Source organism: Notechis scutatus, chromosome 2 (genome assembly GCF_049901735.1).
Source record: "Notechis scutatus isolate UNSWTSFEM ecotype Mainland chromosome 2, rNotScu1.2, whole genome shotgun sequence".
In the NCBI taxonomy this organism is placed as follows: Eukaryota; Metazoa; Chordata; class Lepidosauria; order Squamata; family Elapidae; genus Notechis; species Notechis scutatus.
Genome location: NC_142010.1, coordinates 86,993,901 through 87,008,495, shown reverse-complemented (window position 1 = coordinate 87,008,495; position 14,595 = coordinate 86,993,901). Strand labels below are relative to the sequence as shown.

The window sequence follows — 14,595 nt, the reverse complement described above, 5'->3', positions numbered from 1 at the left end:
GAGAACCGGCGGCGTGGAGTAGGGGCGTAAGCTGCAGGTGGAAGTCTCTCAGACTCTGGAGGAGCGATGACGGTGAATATCGGGTGACAGCATTGCCTGGATTGAATTTAGGGGGCTAGTTAGCAATTGGGCCATAAGTATGGATAGGAGGAGGATTTGTCAACGGAAAAAGCAGAAAAGGGGCGAATGGGCCTCTCTCTTTTCTTTTTATGCTGTCATTTATCGAGATATACCCAGAGCTGGGACCCATCCCTTCACTTAGAAAGGGGCTGGTGGAATATTCCGGGTTAAATATGGTTTATAACCTAATACTAAATAAGCAGAGTTGCAGGGCTATTTACCACGGGGAGAATAAAGTGGTTTTTCATGAGAATTATCCGAAATCCCTGCATTCTTCACAAGGCATCTGGTTGACCTAATGGAGCGTTCTCGTTCCCTCCTTGTATTTCAATTCCCATATTCCTCAGCGAACATGCTGACTGGGGATTAAGGGAATTGCGTGCCTTTATGACGTTTAGGTTATCCTGTGCTGGAGGCATATTGAAAACAAGGATAACAGAATACATGGAAGTTTCGTTTCAAATATTTCTTGTTGCTTTTATTGTACCATACCAGATTATTTGCCCTGTTGTTATTTTGCTTGGGTTTGTTTGGATTAACTGGATGACTTTCTGGTTAATATCTCATTTGTAGACTTTAACAAAAGAAAGGTCTTTTGCACAAATATCTAGGAAACCATGTCCAATTTACAATGGTACAGTCAAGTGAGGACAAGACCCCTTTTTTGTGGCAGGGAAGAGTTCGATTGTTTTTTAGGTCTACTATGAAACTATTACAGGTATTAGATTTCTCTTTTTAAAAAGAAAAGTTAGAAAAGTTATGGTGACTTTTTAAGAGTATGGATTATGCTGTTAGCACAAACCAGTAAGATGTTCTACATATAATAAATATAGTAAATTTCACCCAAATTTCAGAGTGAGGCATTGATCACTTTAGCCTAAGTGCAATTAAATGATTAATGAAAAAATAGTTTCTGAGATAGCTGTTTTGATTATTTTTGTTCCTACTTGAGTTCATTACCTGCTTTGTGGGTTGGTTAGCTGTTTTGCTTTGATTGTAAGCTGCTGTTTAACCAAAAGGGAGAAGTAAATATGATTTGATAAGTTCACAGTGCATTTTAGGTGACATTGGAGTTGTCATGTAAATTTCCAACTGATGTGCTGATTGTAAACGTAATACTTTTTTGACTTTGCCCTTTGGTTCAGTAAATAGCAATATGACAAGTGGAACTTGGGGCTTTTTTGCTTCATTAATTAAGAACAACTGCCAGATTCATATTCAGCTTGCACAACATCCCAGGCTGTTATTTACTAACGATACAGAAAGGAACAGGGTATCAATAAAATTAAGCAGTTTGTCTCAAACTGTGAAACACAATTTCCATTTTTAAAAGGACTTTCCTTTTAGTGTAATACAAGTTGTCCTCACTTAGTGAGTGCTCATTCAGCAACCATTCAAAGTTACAATGGTATTTAAAAATACCCTTACAGTAGGTCCTCAAAAGTTGTGGCCATTACAGCATCCCTGCAGTCATGTGATTGCAATTTGGGTGCTTGGCAACTAGTGCACATTTATGACATTTGCAGCACCCTGCTGTCATTTGATTGCAGTTTGCAATCTTCACAGCTGATTTCCAACAAGCAGAGTTAGTGGGAAAGCTGGCAGGAAATCCCAAGTCACAGTTATATGATATGGTGTTTAATGACCTTGGGCATGGGTGTCAAACTCGCAGCGTCATGTTGCCATCACGTGATGTTTCGTGATGTTTTTCCCATTCGCGGAACTTTGGTGGGCGTGGCCTGCATCTGATGCATCCACCAGTTCGACAACCCTGACCATGGATGATTCACTTAATGACTGCAGCAGGAACTGATGTCATAATTGACATCATAATTGTCACTTGCTGTTTAACTTTATGTCTGTATCACTTAAAACAAGAATTGCCATTTCCAATTGTGGTTGGTAAGTGAGGACTAGCTGCTATCAAACATCTGCCAAATAGAAAAATAGTAGCACAACTTACAATAGAGTAAATGTGAAAATATGAACAATTTCCATATTTTTACTTCTTTAAATAATTGAGACTTGCATTATCCAATCAATGTTAAGGTATAAATTCCCAACTAATATATACCAGTGGTAGAATATTTTTAAAATGTGCCAAGAACTAAAATGAATTACTGAACTGGCACAACTTGATCTTTTGCAGGCTTAAATTTCTTAATAAAATAAGTACTTATCTGAACTCAAATGAAAAGGAGGACAGTAATTTTATTTTATTTATAATATTTCTAAGTTCATAATATTTTTTTAAATTTTTAAAAGAGATAATATCTACCTGGATAATATTGTAGGGTTAATATTCAGGTTATAATGTTTGTGTGCAAATTCAAAGTTCTGGCACAATAATGGTACATTGTACTATTTATACTAACAAATTGTTTTATTTAAGCTAACCACACTAATTAGGGTTTACTTGTTTTTTTAAGGAACGGAAAGGTACAGCTAAAGTTGACTTCTTGAAAAAAATAGAAGAGGAAATCCAACAGAAATGGCACAATGAAAAAGCATTTGAAGTTAATGCAGAAGATGTGGCAAGTCACAAAAGGTGAGAATATTCATTTCACATGTGGCTGAGAATTTCAATATTTGAGTGTGTAAATTTTAAATCTAATGGAATTAAAAAAACACTATGTATTTAATTTAATAGTAGAAAATTACTATTAACAACATATAATTTTTTGAGCTTATGGGTAGTATAATGAGTCACACAGAATTTGTCTCTAATAAAATGTTTTCCAGATACAATATGGGAACTACTATAGAAATTTTCCTGCCTAAAGAGTGAATGCAATATAACACTTCTTAAAAGTGTTCCTTCAGAAAGCTGAAGTCCATTAAGCCCAGATTAGGACTTAGGAAATGTGAAAATGACATTCCGTATACAACTAAAATATGTGTATCATTGGAAACATAAATCCAGAATTGGCTAATTTCTGTCATTTTGTTTAATGAAAACTGAAATACAGGTAGTCCTGAACTTACAACCATTCGTTTAGTAACCATTTGAAGTTACAACAGCACTGAAACAACTGATTTTATAATTGTTTTTCACACTTACTACCATCTCAGTGTTCCCATGGTTATGTCATCAAGATTTGGATGCCTGGAAATTAGCTCATAGTTATGTGTCCCGGGATCATGTTTTGGATTTTTGTGACTTTTTGACAAGTAAATTCAATGGGCAAGCCAGATTCACTTTATAACCATATTATTAATTTACAATGATTCACTTAACAACTATAGTAAGAAAAGTCATAAAATGGGGGGAAACTCACTTAACTGTCTCACTTAGGAACAGAAATTTTGAACACAATTGTGGTCGTAAGTTGAGGACTACTTGTACTAAGAATTGATATTCTGGCGCATAGGTTTCAAGTGTGCATCTAGATTTTTGAAATCCCCAAAATTTATTTTTCCTGACCTCTTTTCTTTAAGAAGAAGAATTTAAAGAAATAGATGACAAATACATAACAACTTGTTAGAATAGTAGTAAGGTTGATAAATCAACAGAGACACACTTTTGTAGATTTTTTTTTTCTGAACAGCTGAATCAGAAATACACATTCACAAATGTATATTATGACAGAGGATAGATATAATTATCTTAATCTTTGTTTTCATTATGCTGCACATAAAAAGTTAAAAGTAGTGACACCTAAGAGACTTCTTGTGAGTCAGGTCCAAATGTAACTGACGACATGGCCACATTCATGTAGTTTTCTTAATAATGGTAGTGAAGTGGTTTGCTACTGCCGCCTCCTCAATTAATTTCTGGTTTGACCTACTCTTCTGGGATTTCTAGTAATTTTTGATCCAGCTGAACAAGGCTAGGTAAGTGCTGCCATCTAGCTGAATGCATTTAAAAGGACTTGGATGGAGAAATCTTGAGTGAAAATTAAAATTAAGCATGCCATTTTCTATGTATTTTTATAATTTGCTTGTAATTACCATTTAATTATTAGTTTGTTTCTATTTGGTTGTAGCAAAACTGAACAGACAAAAACATGAGTTTATATCTGATTGGAATATACTAGCAGATTAAAGTTCTTTTTGCATACAACTTGTATGTGTCTAGAGCAGTGGTTGCCAACTGGTGGTCCATGAGAAATTTTTGGTGGTCCGCAGAGAAATGGCACCCCCAGAGCACCCCCCAAAGCAATTAATCCAGGCTGGGCAGGAACACAAGGCTGTGCCTCCCACATGGCCCATGGGAATCCTCCATGCCCACTCACTTCTTACCTTTTGGACCTCAGGGACCACCAAACTCATAATTTTAAATCCTGGGGACCACTAATATGAATTTTGACTGACGGTGGCTTGCTGACATTGGTAGGAGAGAGGGAGAGAGAGAGGGAGGGAGAGGGAGAGAGATCTGATCTAACTTCTCTCTCTCTCCTCTTTCTGTGTCATACATACACACACAAACACACAGAGGCAGGGGTGGGATTCATATTTCTTAACAACCGGTTCTTGGGCATGGCCTAATTTGTGGGTGTAGCTTGCTGGTCATGTGACTGGCTGGGCATGGCTTGTATGTAAATATTATAAATGTTTATGTAAATATTGAATTTTTTATAAAAAAGAGCAACTTTTACCTAAAATCAGGCAAAGCAGGCAGGCAGATTGAGTTGCTCACAGAATCACAGATTCATTCAGAGATCTGTCTTTCTGCAATCTATTGCCTGAGTCTCACATAAAATTTGCTTGCAAGCAAACTCACAAAATTAACTCACAACACACCATGTATGTAAATATTGAACTTTTTTATAAAAAAAGGGCAACTTTTACCCAAAATCAGGCAAAGCAGGCAGGCAGATAGAGTTGCTCACAGAATCACAGATTCACAGAATCACAGATTCACTTAGAGATCTGTGTTTCTGCCATTGGCTACCTGAGTTTGCACTGAATAATAGTCCTAAGGGAGGTTTGGCTCTGCTTAAAACCCAGGTTTAGTAGCTTAAGTTTTTTAAATAGGCATTATCCAATTAATATTTCTATAACATTTTAATTATTATACAAGGTCACTTCATTTGTTTCAAATGTGACACTCAAAAATTCCTATTATTGCATATTGTATTGCATATTATATTGCAATGATGAGTCATGTAATATTTATAGGACCATAACCTTAGCTGTGTTTAAGCTAAATTTCTGAAAATTAATTGTTTTTTTCAAATTATGTTTTAAATCTTCATTCAGCCATGGGAAATATTTTGCTACTTTTCCTTATCCATACATGAATGGCCGGCTTCACCTAGGACACACATTTTCTTTATCAAAATGTGAGGTAAGAATTTTTATTATTGCTTTTGTGAAGCCATTCCAAAGAAAATAGAAATTTGTAAAACCTTCTGTTTTTCATACTAACTCTAAGAATATATTGTTCCATGTCCAGAACCTCTGAGGAGAATAGAAATTATAATCTTAGAATCACACATCGGTTTACCTAAAGCTGTCCCATTGAATGCAGTGAAAATTATGTTGAATGGGCTTTGTATCATAAATAGCCATGGGATTTCAACTGCTTCTAATTTTTATCTTTAAAAGAAATTGAAATAAATGACTTTCTTTCTTTCCAATTCTATATCTTGCTTGAATTTTCCCTAAGGAAAATAAATTGCTGAGGCATTTTAATAAATAATTTCTAGTTTAACCATTTATGTTTTATCGTCTCCTCTTTTTCTTACTCTCAGACATTAATGTTTGCTCTATTTGTCATGTGTCTCACAGTTTGCGGTTGGATACCAGAAACTGAAAGGAAAGAAATGCCTATTTCCTTTTGGACTTCATTGTACTGGCATGCCCATTAAGGTATGACCGTAGAGACAAAAATGCATCCCAATTTTGAATCAAAAGAAATATATTATTTTTAATTTATTTTACTTAAACGTAGCAGGTACGTCCTGTACACATTTGGTTAGTATACTAGAGTTGCCCATCTTAGGATACAGGTGATTCTGGGGCATTGTAATACATTAGATTCAATTCACAAAAGGTGTCATGAAGCAAAGATTGTTAAAACAATCACTTCTGTTAACAGGATCACACAGCTATAGTTGAAACTGCCGTACTCTTTTTAGGATTAAATCTAAAGGTTTTTACAGTTCTAATAATCCTTGATCATGTGGCTGATCTCAAAGTTGCTCACATCTATGGTAAAATTTGCTTCCTTTGGTGCTTAAAATGACCAGCCAGGATTCAAATAGTTATGGTTAAGTATGGAGTCCTTGGTGCGCTCTCTGAGCTTGTACGTTTTCTTGCAGACATTTTATTACCCAACTAAGTAGTATCAGTTGTAGAAGGGAGTGGGCTTGCACAGTGCTTCTAGTAATGATTATGTTACCTAGTCGGGTAATGAAAAATCCAAGTTCAGAGAGCACCAAGGACTCCACAGTTCACAGTTCTCTTTTATTGGTACTTTTAAATATATTCAGTAGATTTAGTACACTCAATGGAACTATGTTTTTAAGATTGAATTTTGCTTTTGAAAGGCTTCTCAGTTATAAAAACTGTTGGTAAAACATGGGTAGCAATTAACAAGCTTCCAGAAAGTTGCAGAAGTTACAGTCCAAGAAAAAAGATAGGATTAAAGAAAATATCTGCTCTTCCCACAGAAGAATCCACTTGATATTTCTGTTTGCACAAGTGCAGTGGAAGCACCCATTTACTCTCTTTGGAAAAGTAATGCACAACATTTTAAATAATTTGTCAGGGTCAGGGAACTAATCAATCATGCATGGATCAGAGTAAAAGATGTACAGCATTATCAATTTTAACTGTTGCCACAAAGGAGCAGTAGAAAGCTAGTTTTAGAAATAATAGTAACCAGTCGAAATAGCTGGCTGATTATGTGACCAACCATAAGAATGTATAAATGTATGTGCCACCATCCAGATCTTACATGCATGTGCCCTAACAGTTTATAGATCTCTGGTGCATTTTCTCTTAGGCATGTGCTGATAAGCTGAAACGAGAAATGGAGCTTTATGGCTATCCACCAGAATTTCCAGATGAAGAAGAGGAGGAGGAGGAAGAGGAGACAAAGCAAGAAGTGATCATTAAAGATAAAGCTAAAGGCAAAAAGGTATTCAAAAGCAAGGCTGTAGTAATTTCCCTTCCTTCCTTTATACTCAAGGGCTGTATCTAACTGAGCATACCATCACTTATCGTTTTGCTTTTTCTGTATCTTCTTTCTTTCTTTATTCTGCCATCCAATTCTATATCATTCCCTCTCCCTTCCTCCCTTCCCAGTGATAACAGCCTGAGCTGCTTGCTTGCAGGAAGCTTTTGAAATTATTCATAAAGCTACTGGTAACCAGCTTTGATTTGCAGTATGAATAATTTATGGTTCCTTTAGAAGTTTATTTACATCTTGCAATACAACTGTAAATTTGTAGGAATTCTCATCTAATGTGAAATATTTAATGAACTTTTCTGTCCTTCTATAACTTTAATGATTTTTTTATGCACATAATGAAAATATTGCACATAACTATGAGATATATAAATTTCCCCCTGTTGTTTAAAGAGTAAAGCTGCTGCTAAGACTGGCTCTTCAAAATACCAGTGGGGCATCATGAAATCTTTAGGCCTCTCTGATGAAGAAATAATAAAATTTTCAGAGGCTGAACATTGGCTTGGCTACTTCCCACCTCTGGCTCTTCAAGATTTAAAACGCATGGGACTAAAGGTATTACATATTTCTTATGTCGTTGATCAAATATATTTCATGTTTAACGCTTTTCTAACTTTTTATTGATATGTAGACCTTGGGTTGCACAGAGGCTATGAGAAGTATCTACAGTATTAGAGAACTGCATTCATATTTCTTTTGTAAATGTTAGGCTTGAGATTTGATATTCTTATTGAGGACAAACAATCTGAAGAACTGAAATAGCATGCAAAGATTGCTTTTGCTAAGAATAGATGACCAGACTATATTACATCCTAATTTCAAAATTTAGAAATTTTAAAAGCAGTTTGCCATGGGAATAGGTGATTGCTGTTTGTGAAATTCAAAAATAAATTTCTCCTTTCTCCATGATGTTAATGTTTTTGGATTCCACCCTATGAATGATCTTTATTTCATGACTTTCCAGGTAGATTGGAGACGTTCCTTTATTACCACCGATGTCAACCCCTATTATGATGCTTTTGTACGGTGGCAATTTCTAACTCTCAGAGAAAGAAAGAAAATCAAATTTGGAAAACGGTAAGAATGTTTTCTTGATGTGTCCATTTATAAAACATAAAACAGATTCCTCTTGCTTAGTTCCTTGAACTATGTCAAAATTATAGTACTGAAGTTGATTTGTTTATGGGTTCTCTGAACCATCCATCCCATATTTATGATTTTCTTTGGTGAGTGATCTTTGATATATTACAGAACATTTAACATCTCATATTCCCTACATTTTAATTAAATCAAAAGGGGAAAAAGCACAATGGTCAAAATAATGCAATTAAATTGAAAATACTTATGTCTCTCTTGGTAAATGAGTACATAGTTATATAAGTGCAACATACTACAGATATTCAAATAGCAGTTATCGGTTGGTGAAAATGAAATGGGTGGGAAGGGGAGAATGTGTAAAGATCCTTTTTGTATTGTTTTTATTATACTTTATTATAATATTTTTTATCTTTATTGTTTGACTTTTAGTTAAGCTTATGTAATTAAAAAAATACATAAGAGTAAAACTTTTTTTAAAATAAAAGTCAGCTCTTTATGTTAATATAATTGAATATAGACCTCCTAAATGATGGACAGAATGTAGCTTACATGATATATTGCAAATGTACTTGCTGGTAAATATTCTGTGGTTGTATACCATTCAGATGGAATTTTACCAGGTCCTGCAGTTTTTCCTAATTTCATGGCTTAAGTTGTCCTTGGAATTTCTTGTAAATTATATCATTGGTTATGGCAGCTTTTTAAAATCTCCCACTTCAATATTTCTTTCCAATTAACGATTTGTGTTTGAGTCACAGCTAGCTTCAATGGACACAGCAGAGTATAAAATGAATAATCCTGTAAATACAGTAGATCAATAGATTTTGTCTCCCTATATAAATTATCTTTGTTAGCCTGAATTTGAGGTATAAAATGTTGTTTTTTCTTTCATTCAGTGAGCCAATAACTTTCTATCCTGGTTTCTTATAGTTCTGTTTAACATATTTCAAAGAATATTAAATTCTTCTGAATGTAGTACTTCCATTTTATGTATGGCTGCTTGGTATAAGTGCCCAATTCAGTACAGTACTATTACTTATAGTGGCTCCCTTTATGACTTCTCTGGGAACAGGAAACTGAAATGAAAAGCAAAGAATGATGCTCCTGCACCATTTTTCTTTAGAATTAGTCTGCATAGTAGGAGACTATCTGGCATATGTGTTCAATTGCACTAACAAAATGCAAAATACTTCCTGTTCAGTATCTAATAGGTACACACATTTTGACAATGACTTAATTTGCCTTGTAGGTATACTATTTATTCACCAAAAGATGGTCAACCCTGCATGGATCATGACAGACAAACAGGGGAGGTAATGAAGTTTTTTTTAAAAATAGGACTAAGTTTTAATGAGTTGAAGCCTTGGAGATTAAAACCAGAGGACAGGAGGGAAGAGGAGGATCAGGAAAAATGGCTTTCTTGCCCTCTTTCACTACTGTTCCTGATTCTTTCTGGGAGTCTTTTCTCTCTTAAATGGTTTAGTTTGGACCCAATTTTATATGGGAATTTTATTAAATCATCTAATTGACTGAAGCACCTAAACAAAAAACTAAAGGAAATTAGACAGAACTTAGAAATCATTATCAATAGTAGTAGACAACATCTATCCAAGCTTGATATCTCCCCCCCCCCCATAAAAAAAAGCCAAGGTATGTCCAACTTGTTTAGTACTTGCTAGAATCTCAAGTCCCAGGAGTCCCAAATTGAAAAAGTACTCCAGAAAAAGCCAGTGGCAACGAGTTTGAACTTGATTCAGTAGCCCTTTTTATACTATTGGGATGGAAGTAGCAGAATTAGGAAAGATAATTTGAAAAGTTATTTGTAAATTGGAACTGTGAGTCAACTTTCAGTGAGAATAAAAATGGAAAGTTATTTAGTCACCAAACTTCTGGAAAAGCTGCTTGGATTCTAGCCTCTGGTTTTGTGTCACCAGCAGCTTGTTTATACTAAATTTCCATAGAATCACCAATTTCTTGCATTATTTTCTAGTTGAGAGAGTGTGACATAATTCTGTCCTTGTTATTGATAGGATTATGTAATGCTTCATGTTAAAGAAAAATAAGATGCCTTGAAATGTATATAGCATCTATTTGCAACTGTTTAAACCGGTCATGTGATTCTGGGAAAAGATGCAAGATGCTTTAAGGAGTTGCCAACAGGTATTACCTGAGTTACTTCCTCTCCCTGCTTCCACCCCGACTCTGAAGCACACTTTTCTCTTCCAATCCACTTATTTATTTACAGAAGTTATAAGGCCACCTATATGATATAATGATCCTAGGTAGCTCACAATAATCAATAAAAACAAAGATCTGGTTAATACACAAATTAGTGATTTTGTTTTTAGTCTAATGTATAAAGACTAGTTTGACGGAGTGGTTCTAATGAAAATGAAATGACACAATTGTTTATATATTGTCTCTTAGGGTGTGGGACCTCAAGAATACACACTAATCAAAATGAAGGTGATAGAGCCTTACCCTCTGAAATTAAGGTAGGCCTCAGCATAATTACTGATACTGATGTTAGTGGAAAACAAGAAGAAAGCTAAAAGTTTATTGGAAACACACATTAAAGATTTTAAAAGTGTGTTCAAATATGTGTGGCTTTTTGGATGTTGATGAAGTAGATTAAGATTATACAAATTTATGTCACGTAGATTGATCAGTTAAGTACAAATTTTTACATAGAGGACAGGATACCACTGGATATCAATTACTGAGAGAGGAATAGGTTTTGCCGTTTTGCCTGTTTGTGGCATTCAACATTGGAAAAGTTGAAAAGATCAATTGATCTGCGATTAAAGGCACTTGGAAATCAGTTCCACTGAACTTAAGTGGAACTTAAGAAATGCATCAGGTTGTATTGACAATATGGAGTTAGATCAAGATAAATACTGGTTATTCTTGGATCTGTGCATGTGGCTCCCTTTAGAGAAGATGGTAATTTAGGTTAGATGGAAAAATGCACCAGCTTCAGAGCTGAAGAAGCTTCTTGGATGAGGAGCGAAATGTCTTCAAAGAAAAAACAGAAAGTCCAGTTGATTCTTGAAAAAGCACCTTTGGGACAACCATGTCCTAGATGACTGAGAATCTCCATAGACATTTAGTGATGCATTTTGGGATGAACACCCTAAGAAAATGTTTCAAAGTATGCTGGCCTAGATTGTAGAAAATACTATTTAGCTATTTGTTTTTATCTTTTAAGTGTGTTTTTGTTTAAATATATTTTTCTAAACTGCCCTTTCTTTCTTTTACAGTGGTCTTAGAGGAAAGAATATCTTCTTGGTAGCTGCTACTTTGAGACCAGAAACCATGTTTGGGCAGACTAATTGTTGGATTCGGCCTGATATGAAGTACATTGGGTTTGAGACTCAGAATGGGGATATTTTTATTTGCGCACAGAGGGCAGCCAGGAATATGTCCTACCAAGGCTTCACAAAAACCAATGGGGTGGTACCTGTTGTGAAAGAGTTGATGGGAGAAGTGAGTATCTTGTGAACGTTACTTCTAATAAGGATCTTCTAACAAAAAATGAAGCAGATTCTGAGGACTTTAGAGTTGCTTTAATATAAAATACAGGTAGTCCTTGACTTATGGCCACAGTTGAGCCCAATATTTTGGTTCACTTAACAGTTTTTAAGTGGATCACAGCAGTTAGTAACACGGTTGTTAAGAGAATCTGGCTTCCCCATTGACTTTGCTAGTCAGAAGGTCGAAAAAGGTGGTCACATGACCCCAGAAGACTGCAGCTGTCATAAATACCAAATCAATTGCAAAGTGTTTGAACTTTGATCACATGGCCATGGGGATGCAGCAATGGTTGTAAAATGTGAAAAACAGTCACTTTTTTTCAATGCCATTGTAATGGTCGCTAAAGAAATGATTGTAAGTCAAGGACTACCTGCATAGATTCTATGGTGATTCTCAAACATCCAGGTCATGGTTGTCCCAAAGGTGTTTTTCCAAAAGGCAACTGAACTTTCTTAGTTTTTTTCTTTGAAAACATTTTGCTTCTCATCCAAAAGTCTTCAGTTCTAATTCTATGCCTTTCAACTATAGTGCATCTACAGCTATTCCAGAACTCTTGAGCTTGAAATAAGCTCAAATGATCAGAACAAGTTGAACACTCCCTTGCAAAAAAAGGTTCCATCTAACCTCCTCTCCTCAAAATAGCCTTGGTCAGGTTAGCTTCAGGGTTGACAGATGGCCCCCCTTAATTGAAAAGGATTTCCTGCGAAGAAAGAAATTGCAAAGAGGTTACTTAAGGTTCAGTCAAACCTCCTCTTCTTCCCCCTCTGGGTCCCTTAGGTTTCTGGAGGTACTTGTCATGAAACTGTTTGACCAACCTATCTGCCTTCACATCCCAGCTCTTCACCCAAGTAGCTTTGGATAATGGGTACCCCTTCTATTAGGTATTGCAACCAGCCCCTATGCAATTTAGAATCCAGGTTTTTCTTTATCTCATAATGTGTTTCCCCTTGCACCACTATTGGTTTGGGGGCTTTATCTGATCTGGGAGCCTACAGCTGGCTTTAACAAGCTGCTGTGAAATACCAGATGCACTTTTCCTAACAAGTGGGGGAGTTTAAATTGTACTGTAACAGGGTTGATTACTTTCACTATAGGGAAAGGCCTTATTAATTTTGGTCCTAGTTTTTTGCAAGGGAGTTTGAACACAGAACCACAATTTCAAATTTAAAGTTGCATTCCCAATTTGAAAGTTCTTCAGTTGTGAAATATTTTGCATTTGTCAGGGACATGTGTTTCCCTTACTTTTAACATAATTCTCTTCCTTTGTAGGAGATTCTTGGTGCTGTGCTTTCTGCTCCTCTGGCATCTTATAAAGTCATCTATGCTCTTCCAATGTTGACTATTAAGGAAGATAAAGGTAAAAACCATGGTATTTTTGCATTCATTTTTTACAGGAGAAAGTTTTTATCTTTCTTTATATTAATTACTAGAGGTATTGGCCCAGAAACCGATATCTGCACAAAGTAAACTTTTCTGCAGTGTCTTGTTTCTGCTCTTTCGAGCAAAATAATATTTTATATGGATTCCATAAGAGGAATAGTAGCTCTTATGTATATTCATCAAAACAAGAAGATAAACTACTGTATTTTGTCTCCTTTAAAATCTTGGGATTCTTTATAAACATATGAAGGTACCATATCAAAGTGACTCCTATTTTCTTGTCCTTTTACTTTGATTTAAGCTTATCCACGTATTCTCCTTTGCAATATGATCTTTCTTGTGCTAGTAATGAAGACTGAGTCCTTCATCTATAATCTGGTGCCTATAATTGGTAGTAACAACATTTGAACATGCATTTTGGTTACTGCTAAAATATATTAGCTTTATTTAGTTATTACTTATGGAAAAATGTGCATAAAGGGGTCTATAGGATTCCACATGCAGTCCTATTAATACAGTCATGTGAGTATTCTTGATCGCTGAAAGGATGGATAAAACATACATTGGGGAGTCTGTATAATTTAAAACCATCATTTTTTTCAAGGCTCTAAATTTATGGATAAAGTTCCTTTACATTGTCAGATTTCTCCTCACTATGAGGATTAAGGAGAATCTACGTAACCACAACTCAAAGCTAAATTGTACAATTCTACCCCTTTCTGAGTTCACATTTAGTGCAAATTCTGTCCTAACAATGTGTTGATCTGTGTTTCTTGTTGGTTCCTTGTAAGGTACTGGAGTGGTTTCAAGTGTACCATCCGATTCTCCTGATGACTTCATAGCCCTGAAAGACTTAAAGAAGAAACCAGTGAGAATCTTAAGAATCATGGAGAACCTCTGAATGTATCGGCACCTGGTGCTGTTGGCATACATTTATCTTTTTAAATAATATATTTTTAATAGGTACCGGTATATGCGGCTCTACATAAAATTCTTTGTGCTAAGCAGACAAAACTATATATTAAGAGCCGTGATGGCACAATGCTATGCAGTATTGCATGCAGGCAAACTCTGCCCACAGCCTGATGGGGTTCAAGGTTGACTCAGCCTTTCATCCTTCCGAGGTCAATAAAATAAGGACCCAGGCTGTTGCGGGCAATATACTAATATTTGTAAACAAATTTGAGTTGACCATAATATATAAAAAGGTGGAATAAAGATCTATTAATAATATTTAAAGAAATGGAAGTTTCTTCATTCTTGCTTAGAAAAATCACTTTGTAGAAGAGCTGGGAAGTGCCCATTTAAAATGGTTCTCGCCCTTT

General features: G+C 35.4%; 1 protein-coding gene across 4 annotated transcripts in view; it reads left to right on the top strand.

The window, feature by feature from the left end:
- LARS1 (leucyl-tRNA synthetase 1) overlaps window positions 1–14,595 on the top strand; it is a 46,958-nt gene continuing 32,363 nt past the window's right edge. For 2 of the 4 annotated variants that reach the window (XM_026687979.2, XM_087955400.1), the window contains exons 1-12: window positions 1–72; window positions 2,550–2,668; window positions 5,323–5,410; window positions 5,854–5,934; window positions 7,073–7,207; window positions 7,652–7,813; window positions 8,223–8,335; window positions 9,606–9,669; window positions 10,784–10,851; window positions 11,617–11,842; window positions 13,160–13,247; window positions 14,062–14,138. In XM_026687979.2, coding sequence (XP_026543764.2) covers window positions 67–72; window positions 2,550–2,668; window positions 5,323–5,410; window positions 5,854–5,934; window positions 7,073–7,207; window positions 7,652–7,813; window positions 8,223–8,335; window positions 9,606–9,669; window positions 10,784–10,851; window positions 11,617–11,842; window positions 13,160–13,247; window positions 14,062–14,138 — 1,227 coding nt within the window. In that variant the 5' untranslated portion in view covers window positions 1–66. Of the gene's footprint in view, window positions 73–735; window positions 839–2,549; window positions 2,669–5,322; window positions 5,411–5,853; window positions 5,935–7,072; window positions 7,208–7,651; window positions 7,814–8,222; window positions 8,336–9,605; window positions 9,670–10,783; window positions 10,852–11,616; window positions 11,843–13,159; window positions 13,248–14,061; window positions 14,139–14,595 lie in introns of those variants that run through there. The other 2 variants (XM_087955398.1, XM_087955399.1) reach the window with 2 other exon arrangements.